This window comes from Elephas maximus, chromosome 16 (assembly GCF_024166365.1).
Source record: "Elephas maximus indicus isolate mEleMax1 chromosome 16, mEleMax1 primary haplotype, whole genome shotgun sequence".
Taxonomy (NCBI): domain Eukaryota; kingdom Metazoa; phylum Chordata; class Mammalia; order Proboscidea; family Elephantidae; genus Elephas; species Elephas maximus.
Window position 1 is genome coordinate 64022597 of NC_064834.1, and position 13942 is coordinate 64036538.

Genomic DNA, 13942 nt, shown 5'->3' on the forward strand with positions numbered 1-13942 from the left:
TGGCTTTTTCTTAAAATGTTAGAAATAGAACTATCGTACAACCCAGAAATCCCACTCCTCGGAATATACCCTAGAGAAATAAGAGCCTTTACACGAACAGATATATGCACACCCATGTTTATTGCAGCTCTGTTTACAAAAGCAAAAAGCTGGAAGCAACCAAGTGTCCGTCAACGGATGAATGGGTAAATAAATTATGGTATATTCACCTAAAGGAATACTACACATCGATAAAGAACAGTGATGAATCTGTGAAACATTTTATAACATGGAGGAACCTGGAAGGCATTATGCTGAGTGAAATTAGTCAGAGGCAAAAGGTCAAATATTGTATAAGACCACTATTATAAGATCTCGAGAAATAGTATAAACTGAGAAGAACACATACTTTTGTGGTTACAGGGACGGGCAGGGAGGAAGGGAGGGTGGGAGAGGGTTATTTAACTGATTAGTTAGTAGATAAGAACTACTTTAGGTGAAGGGAAGGACAATACTCAATACGGGGAAGGTCAGCTCAACTGGCCTGGACCAAAAGCAAAGAAGTTTTTGAGATGAACTGAATGCTTCGAAGGTCACTGGAGCAAGGGCGGGGGTTTGGGGACTATGGCTTAAGGGGACTTCTAAGTCAATTGGCAAAATAATTCTATTACGAAAACATTCTGCATCCCACTTTGAAGTGTGGCATCTGGGGTCTTAAATGCTAACAAGCGGCCATCTAAGATGCATCAATTGGTCTCAACCCACCTGGGTCAAAGGAGAGCGAAGATCACCAAGGCCACACGATAACTATGAGCCCAAGAGACAGAAAGGGCCTCATGAACCAGAGACTTACATCATCCTGAGACCAGAAGAACTAGATGGTGCCCGGCCACAACCGATGACTGCCCTGACAGGGAGCACAACATAGAACCCCTGAGGGAGCAGGAGAACAGCGGGATGCAGACCCCAAATTCTCATAAAAAGACCAGACTTAATGGTCTGACAGAGACTAGAAGAATCCCGGTGGTCATGGTCCCCAAACCTTCTGTTGGCCCAGGACAGGAACCATTCCCGAAGACAACTTATCAGACATGGAAGGGACTGGACAATGGGTTGGAGAGAGATGCTGAGGAAGAGTGAGCTACTTGTATCAGGTGGACGCTTGAGACTTTGTTGGCATCTCCTGTCTGGAGGGGAGTTGGAAGGGTAGAGAGGGTTAGAAACTGGCAAAACTGTCATGAAAGGAGAGACTGGAAGGAGAGAGCGGGCTGACTCATTAGGGGGAGAATAAGTGGGAGTATGGAGTAAGGTGTATATAAGCTTATATATGACAGACTGACTTGATTTGTAAACTTTCACTTAAAGCACAATAAAAATTATTTTTTTTTTAAAAAAGAAAGAACGAATTCAACAAAGACTTCTGTTTTATAATTCTGATTTATTTTAGATACCCGAAATAGCCCTTTCCTCCTTGCTACGAGGGAGAAAACTTTACACAAAAGACACAACCAGAACTTTTAAGTCCAAAAAACATTTTATACAAAACCTTTATTTTTGGGGTTAGTATTTTGATGTTTTTTTTTTTTTTAATTGTGCTTTAAGTGAAAGTTTGTAAGTCAAGTCAGTCTCTCATACAAAAACTTATGTACACCTTGCTATGTACTCCTAATTGCTCTCCCCCAATGAGACAGCCCGCTCCTTCCCTCCACTCTCTCTTTTTGTGTTCGTTCCACCAGCTTCTGAACCCCTCTGCCCTCTCATCTCCCCTCCAGGCAGGAGATGCCAGCATAGTCTCAAGTGTCTACTGATTCAAGAAGCTCATTCTTCACCAGCATCTTTTACTATCCCATTGTCCAGTCCAATCCCTGTCTAAAGAGTTGGCTTTGGGAGTGGCTCCCATCTTGGGCTAATAGAAGGTCTGGGGGCCGTGACCACTGGGGTTCTTCTAGTCTCCGTCAGACCATTAAGTCTGGTCTTTTTACAAGAATTTGGGGTCTGCGTGCCACTGCTCTCCTCCTACCTCAGGGGTTCTCTGTTGTGCTCCCTGTCAGGGCAGTGATCAGCTGTAGCCAGGCACCATCTAGTTCTTCTGGTCTCAGGCTGATGTAGTCTCTGGTTTATGTGGCCCTTTCTGTCTCATGGGCTCATAACTACCTTGTGTCCTTGGTGTTGTTCATTCTTCTTTGCTTCAGGTGGGTTGAGACCGATTGATGCATCTTAGATGGCCACTTGCTGGTGTTTAAGACTTCAGAAGCCACTCTCCAAAGTGGGATGCAGAATTTTATTTTTAAATGTTTTTCAGCTTCACTTCTATACTTGTGTTTGTTTGTTTTCCCTGGCTGGGCAATTTGTACTTTCTAACTCATTTGGTTCCATTCTATCATAATAACTTTTGAATATTGTTTAAAAAAAAAAAAAAAAATTTTTTTTCCCCCCACCTAGTGAAGGGTCTGTAAGCTTATAAAAAAAACACAAATGTTGCTACGACTTTGTGGCTGGAACATCGTGACTCTTGATCCATGTGGCCAGGTCCAGAACTTGTCAGCACACCATGCCGTCTAGTGCTGAGCCACCAATGAAAATTGAACCGATAGCCCCCTTCTGCCTGCCGTCCTTTGACATTTTACAACCTCAGAACTTCCCTTTCCCAGAAGAAACACACCTCTTGAAATCCCATTTGGAGCAAGCGACCTTGTCATAGATAGGCAGTGCTTCTGGAGAAAGTTGAAAGGCGATATTAGCATAGTTAAATATACGCGGCCCCTACTTTCTGGATCTGCTGTGTCCATGGAAACCACACCTTAACATAGGTCAGTGCATTTAAGTGGCTTTGATGGAGGTCCTGGAGGAGGAGAACCTGCGTGGTAATTTCAGCAGGTGTGTGGTTGCTGAAATGGGGCCCACCTCTTTCCCAGAGACTAGCCACAAACCACATTCATCCGTATTTCAAAAAGTACCAAAACCTACTCTTAATACATTGCCTTGTAATAACCCCATATCATGTCAGGAGTGTGAAACTCATGAGGTCTTCATGTATCTGTAAGTCCAAAGGGAGCGCTAGTGGTGCAGTGGTTAAAGTATTTGGCTGCTAACGGAAAGGTTGGTTTTTAGAACCCACCCCGCACTCTGTGGGAGGAGCATGTGGCAGTCTGCTTCAGAAATGTTAGGTGCCATCAAGTCAGTTCGAGTCATAGCAACTCTGTAGGACAGGGTAGAATCGCCCCATAGGGTTTCCAAAGAGTGGCTGGTGGATTTGAACTGCTAACCCTTTGGCTAGCAGCTGAGCTCTTAACCACAATGCCACCAGGGCTCTGAAAGATTACAGCCTTGGAGACCCTGTGGAGCAGTTGTTCTCTGTCCTATAAGGTCACTTTGAGTCGGAATTGACTCTACAGCAATGGGTGGGGAGTATCTCCAATTTTTTCACATTATCACTTGATTCCTAGATGGACAATTATTGAGACCAGTGTGACTAAGTAGACTAGACTGCTCCACTTAGAATGCCTCTCTCCTCACACTCAAACTGGACTGACTGAGCAAAATGAGTTTATTGAACTCCAGAGGTTAGTAGGCACCAGGCATGGCTGAATCCAGGGGCCCATGTCCCAGGACACTGTCTCCGGCTCTTGTTTCTGGTTTCTTCCAGGTTGACTTCATTGTACACAGGCAGGTTCAAGCCCAGAAGGAGCTTAACCTTCCCCACAGGCTGGAGACCTTGATTCAGAGCCAGTGTGTGTGGTACGGGACTTAGTGTGTGAGTGGGCATGGATGGAGTAAAGCTTGTCTACTCCTGGGCCTAAAACACATGGCTTGAAAGTCGGGGTGGTACCTCAAAAGAAATCCACAGTACTGTTAACGGGGAAAAAAAAAAAAAAAAGGCATGAATGGATGTTAAGGAGAAAAATCAGCAGATGTCTGCTTTCTAATCTTTAGGATCCATTGAAGGGCTTTGTGTTTGTTAGGGGAGACACAGTTATCCTTCTTGTGCAGAAAAGGATTTTGTATTTGTGTACATGTTCTGTTTGTAAGGTATCTGACCCCCAAATTTGCGGTGGCTTCCGAAACTGTGTTATGCAAAAGGTTAGAAGTGAATAGGTAAGGAAATGAGAATAAAGTTAAAATTAGGATAAGCCTATAGGATAAATGCGGATAAGATTAATCTTACAAATTCAAAGTGGGCAGTTTCTAAAAGGCTGGTAGGAGTGGCCTGCAAATTTGTTCTTGAGTTTCTCAGCTGTAGAAGAATATCTCAGTCTGTAATGAGTTGTGTGTGTATGTGTGTATGTAAGGTTTCCTCCTAAGCCACAATCTCTGTAGAGGCATAGGCCTTGAGGAAATGGCTAAGGGAAGATAGCAAAGACAATGTAGTCTATAGTAACCTTAGGTGCTTTTTTCCCCCAAACTTCTTCTCTGGGAAATTTGCCTCTTTGCTGTCAGCACTGTGTTAGAAAACAAAGCAAGCAAGCAGACAAGGATTAAACCCCTATATTGCTGGATTTCTTCCAGAAACAATTGGAAGGTAAACCATGTCACCTTTGGTGGGAGACAGTGAGGTGAGTCACTGCTGTGACAAGGCAAAATAGGTTTACCTTAGCTGTAAAGTTGGGCTAATCTGTAGATGGACTCCAGCTTGCCTGATGACTCAGACTTCTTTTTACAAATGAATGAAGGGAAGCGGGTGTGGAATGCAGGGTGAGAGGCCCTGGTTTTTGTGCTGCCCTTCCTGGGGGGTAGAGCTCTGGGCCTCCAGCGGTGATGGCTTTCAAAGTCCAGACTCAGGGTCAGCTGCAGCCAGCATGGGCCCTGGAGTAGTACTAGTTGGTGGGCAGGGTGGTCCCCTCCCATATGGGAGCTCACTTGGCTTTGCATAGTTTTAATGCACCTAGGTAGACTTGAGATCCATGGAAGGACCAGGTACAATGGTAACCATGTCAATCATTCTCTAAATGTGGCTGTCATTTTCTAGATTTCTCCTTATTTTCATTGATTTCCTCTTCCCAGCATCCTCCACACCCACTATGATCAGGCTAATATTTAGGGAATATCAGGACATAAGATATTGGGTATTGTGATTAGTCTCATATTCTGAATCCTGAATTCTGTTATCCAGGATTAAGAAGGATGAAGCAGTTGTTCCTGGGATTTTTCCTCATAAATTAAAAAACAAAACCTTGAGTAGAGAAGGTATATGCGCTTTTTGGTGAACCTAAAAGGCACAAACTTTCTTCTTCTTCTTCTTCTTCTTCTTTTTTTTTTTTTAAGGACAATTAGGATTGATATCTCTTTGTGAAGCAGCCCCTCACTGACCCCAGTTTGTTCTTTACACTGTTTTCTACCCAGTTTATAGAGTTTAGTAAACAGGGAGACAAGTCTGCACAGCAGCCATCTACACAGTCGACTGAGACCTGTTCCGTATTCCCCTCTGCCATTTGCTAGCTGTGTGACCTTGGGCATGCTCCTTAGCTTCTCTGAGTCAGTTTCCTCCTCTGTAAAATGGGCACGACAACACCTACCTCACAGGGTGGTTGTGAGGACTAGTGGGATAACATGCACAGGCCTTTCTAGGGCCCCAAATGGACTAGGCAGTGAGTCACATAGCCACTTTTGTGATAGGGCTCCAGTTAGGTTGAAATCCAATTCAGTGCAGACTCCTTGAGTATCCAAGGGGTTTACTTGCTAGATCTTGCAAAGGGTCCAAAGATGTAAATCTAGTTGCTTCTCTCAAAAAGAATGTAGTCTGGCAGGGGAGGAGGAGGGTGTTAAGGCAGGTCCCTGACAATTTTAGCATTGGGTGGAACCATATATAATTGGGATTTCAAGGTTAGAAATATCAGCAGTTTCATAGGGTTCAAACTCAGAGAAGATTCAGTAAGGTAAGTTGAGAGAACGCTAGCTAGAGAGCTTTCTGGAGGCTCAGGGGAAGGGGCAGCCACAGCCATTAGGGAATGATGGGTAGGGGTGGGGAAACCAGAAGGGGCACAACAGGAAGGCAGACAGGAGAGATTGCATGGAGGAGCCGTGTTTGAGATGTCACCAGAGGAGACCCTGAGCTGGAAGACAGGGCGGCGAAAGAGCTCTGGGTTCATGTTGGGAGTCACAATCCTCATTTGGACCTTACAGAGAAGAAGTGTGGGTTAAGGCAGGAAGTCAGGCTGGGGGCCATGTCTGCCTTGGTGACTGTGTCCCCCTCCCAAGCCTCACTCTGTTCCCCTTTCTTCCTGGCAGCAGTGCCCCCTCCCTTGCTGCACTCAGGGACATGCCTGTCAGCACTTCTACCCCCCCTCAGACTTCACTGTCAGCACTCAAGTCTTCAGGGACATGAAAAGGAACCACTCCTTACAAAAGGTTGGGGAGCCCTGGTGTATGGAGGTAGGTCTCGGAGCAGAATGACGGTATGAGATGAGCTACCTCTGAAATGGAACCGCCCATCCAAAGTTTACCTCCACTAGGGCAGGGCCCATCTGCCATGACCCCTCAGTTCTCCTTGGGTCAGTGTGATCACGGACGGGTGCCATGATGTCTGAGTGTACTGACCACTGATAGGGAAATCATATCCATAAAAATGCCAGTTTACAAGGTGGGGGTGGAGGGTGGTGCTCCCATGACTCCAAGGTGGCTGGCTCCCAGTAGAGAGAGGCCGCATGAGTCAATATCTCCTGTGGCTTCTGTGAGAATGATGAACAACACAATGTACTATCCCATTCAGCTTGACCCCTGGGAAATACTTTCCTGGGATTCTTCACAGCTCCCAGTGGAAGAGAAGTTATAACCTCAACTTGGCCTTTGTTATCAGTAATTTAGGACTGATAGATTTTCTTCTGAAACTCAGGGTGCTGAGAAATCCTCCTTCTCTGCAATGACATCTACACTAGGCGCTGGAGGATGGCTTCTCTCTCAGATAGTAGCACTCTCCAAGGACAGGAAGCATTGTTAATTTCCTTTAAATAATTCAATGAAATGTCAATACCCAACACTGCTCAGTGCTGGGGAGTGACAGCTCTTTTCAAATTAGTAGTCCTGAAGAATAAAGAGCATCTAGAACATACTTTTATCTTCAGAAAAGCAAAAGTCAGTACAGATAGAACGTTTTAAAGTAACTCTTTAGATACAAACAGCAAATGATTTAGTACTAGTGGTAGCTGCCTTTCTTTCATTTTTTTTTTTTTTAAGAAAAGCACATGTTTAGGAGCCAGTAGTAAAGTCTCTCATACTCATATGAGTCAGAATCGACTCAACGGCAGTGGGTTTTTAGTAAAATCTCTTTCTTTTAAAAACATATATCGAGTACCTACTGGTGTTAGGTGCAGAATGAGCTTCGTGTTGGGGCTACAGGGGCAGGAAATAGGGTTCCTGTAACAGATTTGGAAATCCTGGTGGTATAGGGGTGAAGTGCTACAGCTGCTAACCAAGAGGCTGGCAGTTCGAATCTGCCAGGCACTCCTTGGAAACTCTATTGGGCAGTTGTACTCGTCCTATAGGGTCGCTATGAGCCGGAATTGACTTGATGGCAATGGGTTTGGTTTTTGGTTTACAACAGATTTAGGATAATATATAACACGTGTATATGTATTTTGCCATCGGAGAGTGAAAAATAAATCATCTTGAAAAGCTTGTTTTAGTTTAAGAAGTAGTAAATGGCCATTTAAGAGAACTTGAGCATGTAGACAAATATGTAGAAGGATATGGAAACGACATACCTTATCACCTATTGAAAATTTCTGAAAATTTGGATGTCTTTCTTTCTGGTTGTTCATGCGCATGGACTTTACAAATATTTTACAAAATTGGGCTTGTACCCTACACAGTTTGACGTCTTCTTTCCACCTGATATAATATCAAGGATACTTTTCTGCACTGTAGTGGGCCTTCATTCTGGTTAGTAACTTTACGTAGAGGTGTTTTGTAGAAATCTTCTGGTCTAACCATTCCCCCTCAGCTAGATGTGAATAAAACCGAGAGTGTTTGCGGGTCTTTTTGAACTTCTCTTTCCTCTGGCCTCTGACCCTGCCTGGACCTGGGTTACCTGGAGCTGGAAGTCCCAGCTGGCCTACGTCTGAGAGAGTAGGAAGGCCCACCGTCTGTGCAAGAGCCGGGCCTTGATGGAAGCTTTTTGTCTCAGCCCCTTCCTGGTTCGGCTTCTAATAAGCTTAGCTGGTCATTCTGACAATCAGTGATCAGATTATACCAGAACACAGCTATTCCTCTACAAGGGCCTGGCAAATGGTAACTTACTGATCTTTGGTCAGAGTTAGGAGGTAGATAAAGGAGAACCAGACACCTGCTTTGAGTACGAGGAAAATGAAACAGAAAGACAAACTTCCTCCTTATAGCCCGAGAGCCTCAGTTGCTGATTAGCTCCCTGGCGCCAGTGACTACCCTCATAGCTCAGCCTTGTCCTCAGGCAGGGAGACATCTCCTGGGGAGGGGCTGAGATGCCACGTTTCCAGGATTGGGTCTTAATCTATGCGTTGTGAATAAGCCGGACACAGAGACACCACTTACGGCATGTGCAAACTTGGGCAAGTTACCCAACTTCTCAGTGCCTCAGTTTCCCCATCAGTGAAGGGCGAGCACACATGGGCTGTTATGAGTGTCACATGAGTTTATGAAGCAGCTGCCGCGTGAGAGGAACTCGGTACAGCACGGGCACCAAGCAAGATTCTTGGCAATATACCGTGATTTGGAGCATGTTGGTGTGATGGGCCAGCTGTCGGTGTGATGGCTCAGCCGTCGCTGTGGAAGTCCAGTTATGCACCATGTTTTCGGATAGGTTTTCAGGGGGAATTAGTTAAGTAACATTCATAGTACTTATGCTCTGAGAATTGTGGTGGTGTTTGAACGTCCTGATCCCTAGCATGAGTGTGCTAGAGATAGTCTTGTTAGCGTTACAGAAGCCACATGTAATAAGCAGTCAGAACTGGGTTTGACTCCAGCGTTATATCACCTCTGTTGAGCAAAGTGCTCACCCCTTCTGCTGTGTCAGTCCTTTTTCTGTAAAAAGGGAATGGCAGCGGAATACCTGGCCAGCCAGCTGCTTCACTGGGTGCTTACAAGGATCCCTTGAGATACTGATTCAAGAACAACATTTAATACAGTGCTTGCTATGGTCCAGGCATGGCTGTGAGCCGTTTGCCTATGGTAATTCTTCACAGCAGCACAGCAACCCTTAGAAGGAAGTAGTGTGATTATCACTATTTTACAGATAAGGTAACTGAGGCACAAGGAGATGAAGCAGTTTGCTTAAGATCACATAGCTGAGTGCTGAAGCTATAAAATTGCTGTCAATAAAACCATGGGAATGGCCCATGGTTCACAGCCTCCCACCCCAACCATTTTATACTTGCTGACAGGGAACATGTTTGATCTTGTTGAATACCAGCCTTCTTAGGAGCTGGGAGGAAACTTCCGGATGCAGGACATCTAACATCCAATTTTGCTTTACCGAAATCACAATTGGCGTACCCTCTGCTTCATCCCTGTTTAACTTTTCTCTGTCCTTTCACAGTCTCCTTGAAGGTCGGCTTGATTCTAAGCTTTAGGTCTTTTCTCCAGGGAATTGAGATTGGTAGACCAGTTGAGTAAATATGACTAAGAAAGTCAACACCCACCAGGGCAGGGGTGAGTCACTTCTTTCTAGTTAGCTATTTACGTCCATTTTAAAGCTAACCACACAAAGTCATCATTACATTGGGGCTATTAACATGCTTGATAGTGACAATAATAGGGTGGGACCCATGGCACAAATGCATTCAGATAAGAAAGAAAGGTGTTTTTTCCTGTAATTGCTTAGTCAATACCATTTTCACAGAAATACTTGCAAACAAACTTTGTTTTGAAGTTCCTTGTCTAAATCCTTCTCTTAGTCCTTCCTTCCTCTTCAGGAGTTCTATACACTTTTTCTGGGAACTAGCAAGGTGGTGCTCCCCATCCCTTCAGATTTTTTGGTTGACCAACCCTTTTGCTTATGTTGAGCCTGGTTTGAAGTTGAGGCTTTTGCAGTTCTTTTTCATTTTAAAGTGTGTGTGTGTGTCTGTCTCCAGGAGGGAGGCATGCTGTTGCTGTTACTTTGCTCATTAACCTCTCAACCTATAGATTTGAGGGACAAAGAGACTTCTGCTAAATTCACAAAGCTGTTCACATAGACAGGGAGTTAACCATTTTGGTGGGAGGATATGAAACTTTTCTTAGGCTTATTAGACCACATCCTATAAATCTGTGGCTTATTATGTGTCTGATTTCTAAAAAGCGTGGCATCATGGCCAGAGTTGTCTTTTGGCTTGTTAGTCATTTGAAACAAATAGAGATATTACTTCATTTCCTGGATACTTTTATTTTTCAGTACACGTGATGTATGGAAGATCTGGATTCACACAACAAAGCATGTTAGTGGACAATTACCTGCATTATAAAACTCTACCTTCTAACTTTGGATTCGCAAGCATTCTGATAAACTAGAGTTTTTACATTTGCTCCCTTCCCCCAATTATTAACGTAGCCAGGGGAGAAAACACTAGAATACTGACTTCCCGAAGGCATAGTTAATATCTTGATATACTTCCTTCCAGTCTTTTCAAAATGTGTTTTAAAACTTGTAGCTGGGCTCATAGTATATACGCAGTTGTTTCCTGCTTATTTTCCGACTCTTTGATAGCAGAAACGCTGCCGTTCCATGAAGCCTGTTCATACAACTTCTTATGGTCATCCATTCTAGAAGTGGATGGTCCCATAAGGTACTTGTTCCAATGTTAACTATTAGGCTACTTCCAAAGTTTGGTGGCTATAGTGCAATTGCAGCTCATGTGGGAGAAGGTACAAATTGAAAATTGTAAAGACAAAATGACTCTAGGGCATTCCATAATGTCCTCCTACATAAATGACCTAGGCTTTGTATGTACAGCCCTTGATAGTTCTATGCAAATGGACCAGCAAATTCATACCCACACACTCATGCTTATTGGCTGGGTTGGCAACTAACCAAAAACTGGACTCATGGCGACCCCATGTGTTATAGAGTTGAGCTGCTCCATAGGGTTTTTTTGGCTGTAATCTTTATGGAAGCAGATAGTCAAGCAGTGCTGCTGGGGGTGTTTGAACCACCAACCTTTGGATTAGTAGTCGAGCCCAAACCATTTGCACCACCCACCCATATTATTTTTTCTTTTTTTTCTCTTATTTTCTACTTGCAAAGCTTATTTGCTGAATTCTTTTAGGTTAAATGGGTGCATGGAGTTAGTTCCCTTGGAGCTTCACCGCCACAGCAGTATAAGTGGACATCTTGGTGCCGATGGTGGAATGTCTAATATTCTGTTGAGGTCACGTCCCTAGTGTATTGTGAACGTGCTGCATTTCCACCCAGGTTATCGGAGCCCCTATGTGATAGAATCACGGTTCCCCGCTAGGACACAGCTTGTACAGAGCTCTGCCACCAGTGAGGCAGGCCCAGAGAGGGAGGAGATCTTTTTGACCCTGTTCTCCGTGTCGCTTGCCATTCCTTGGACTGAAAAGAGATGTCCTTGTGAACACCGTTCTTTTCAGTTCTTAACTTCTCCTCCGCCCTGGGAAGCTGCTATACCAAGTAGGAAGCCCAGGCAAAGTCTGTGGAGGCTTCCTAAGGAGTTCACCCCTGTGGAAGTGGAAGCTTCCAGGCCTCTGTGCCCCACCTGATATCCACCAGGACTCCCTGGCTGAATTCACAGCTCTTATCTCAGTGGCTACCTCTCTTTTCCCCATTCTTAGTGAGTCTCACATTTTCTTGGTGTCCCGTGTGACAAAGGTCATCAATAGAGAAGGCTTGGGCCTTTGATGCATGACGTGTTCTCATCCACACAGTTTATTGTTTGGGATCCTCCCCTTTTGTAATTCTGTGAAGTGACAGATTTTTTTTTTTTTTAAATGGGTTAAACCGTGTCACGGGAGAGTATAAATAAACTAGCCTGAGATCTTTTATTTCTTACACCAGTAGCTATTGAGTCGATTCTGACTCATGGCAACCCCATGTGTGTCAGAGTAGAACTGCACTCCATAGGGTTTTCAGTGGCTGATTTTTGGAAGTAGATCGCCAGGCCTTTCTTTCGAGGCACCTGTGGGTAGACTTGCACCCCCAACTTTTCCATTAACAACCAGGTACATTAGCATTTACACTACCCAGGGATTCCTTTATTATAGTAGTTGCCATCCAGTTTGTCTGACTCATGGTGACCCCATAGAACCCTCAAAATCAAACTAAAATATTTGATTATTGTTTGAAGAGAAGGGGTAGATGCTTTCCACTAATGGTTTTGCTCAACATTATCCATCAATCAGTCTGTCTGCCTGTCTTTCTTTGTTGTGATCTCTCTGTTTCTCAGGCACTTTCCAATTATCAGGCCCTTCAGTAATGTCAGTGTGGGAGATGGTTGGAATTTGGGGGACAAAGAGGACTCATATTTCAGCCCAGACTCTGTAACTTACTCATTTTTATCAAGGCAGTTATGTTGGGAAAGCAAAACGTTTATCTTAGTGTTCATCCTTCCTTATCAGGGCCAGCCCTGTGCATCTCATTTGAAAGGTGTTCTATCGCCTCATCACCTGCTGCGGGTTTAATACGGGATGATACTAGGAGCTGCATCCTCTTTTGTCCTTTATAGCCCACCCTTCCATCCTTCTCTGGCACAAAGTCCATTGCAAGCCTCTCTGCAGTTAGATACGTTTAAAATTTTGGTTTGTGTAGGGGGCTGGGATAGTGAGAATGGCATGTGGTCCCTAACAAGGCCAAGTTCAAGCTCTGGCCGTATTTTCCATGTGCTGTTAATTTTTCAGTCATTGCCTGGCCTCCCCTCCCTGGACTGAAAGTGGGGAAGGAGGTTTCTTTTGCGCAGCCACGCAGTTTTTAAATTCTTCATTTCCTTTTGGGAGCATACATGCTTGTCTGTGTGCACACATGTGTCTTATGGCCCTGCCTCCCAGTGCTGGTCTCCATAGCTGGCTGTTGATGTGGCCGAAAAGAACAAGTTTTTCCGGCAAGGTCTAAGTAAGTGCTGTGTTTGTGCTCAGAGTGGAAGCTTCAGTTTAGGAAAGTCCAGTTCCTTCTTAGTGGGGAGGGTGAGGATAAGGAAGAAACGAAGACACCAGGGAAAGAGGAAGTGAGAGGCAGAGAGGTAAAGGCATTGGGGTGACTGAAGGACGTGGCTGGCCCACTTGGTTTATTTCTCAACCCACTGGCCACTTGTTCTGACAAGCCCTGCCTCCGCCCCTGCATCTCAGCCCCATGCCCCAGTGGTGGCCTCTTGCTGCTTAGGAAAACAGAGCTGGCAGGAGATGATGTTGGATTAAGCACCATCTACAGGGCTGGGGTCGTGAAAGATCATGGAAGTGCTCAATCATTGCACGTTCTGCCCGGCCCTGGCCCGCTGGGTTTCTGGCAGGGCTTGTGTTTTGCCAGGATCACAGTGTGACAGATGAGAAGTCCACTCTTCCCTGGGGAAATGACAAACCCCTCAGCCAGAAAGTGTAAGAAACTCCGAATGATCCGGAGGGAGGTCCCATTTGTTGTTTGCTCACAGCTCTGTCTCTCTGACAACTTTCTTGCCTCTTCCCACATTTGCAAGAAGGCATGAGAAGGATGGGGGGGAGGGGTGAGGGGGAAACGTGTAGCGGGGAGGGTTGCTTATGGCATCTTTTCCTGGCTTCAGAAATGCCTGTGGTACCTGAAGAAAAACCAAAACAAAACCCATTGCTGGTCAAGTCACTTTTGACTCACGGCGACCCCATGTGCTAGAGAGTAGAACTGCTCCATCGGATTTTCTTGGCTGTAACCTTTATGAAAGCAGCTCCCTAGGACTGTCTTCTGTGGTTCTGCTAGATGGGTTCGAACCTCCAACCTTTAGGTTAGTAGTCGCTTGCAAAGCGTTTGCGCCACCTAGGGACCTACTGGAAAGGAAGGTAGGCTCGTTTCTGTGTCCCTTCCCCATGCCTGCCAGCTAGG

The 13942-nt window shown here is 45.0% G+C and overlaps 1 protein-coding gene across 30 annotated transcripts in view; it reads left to right on the forward strand.

Annotated features, from left to right (window-relative positions):
• Positions 1 to 13942, forward strand: part of TCF7L2 (transcription factor 7 like 2) — a 221089-nt gene that overhangs the window by 137856 nt on the left and 69291 nt on the right. For 10 of the 30 annotated variants that reach the window (XM_049855897.1, XM_049855902.1, XM_049855901.1 and 7 more), the window contains one exon: positions 6205 to 6348. The exons of 18 other annotated variants lie outside the window; for them this stretch is intronic. In XM_049855897.1, coding sequence (XP_049711854.1) covers positions 6205 to 6348 — 144 coding nt within the window. The remainder of the gene's footprint in view (positions 1 to 6204; positions 6349 to 13942) is intronic. 2 more of the 30 variants (XM_049855898.1, XM_049855919.1) reach the window with 1 other exon arrangement.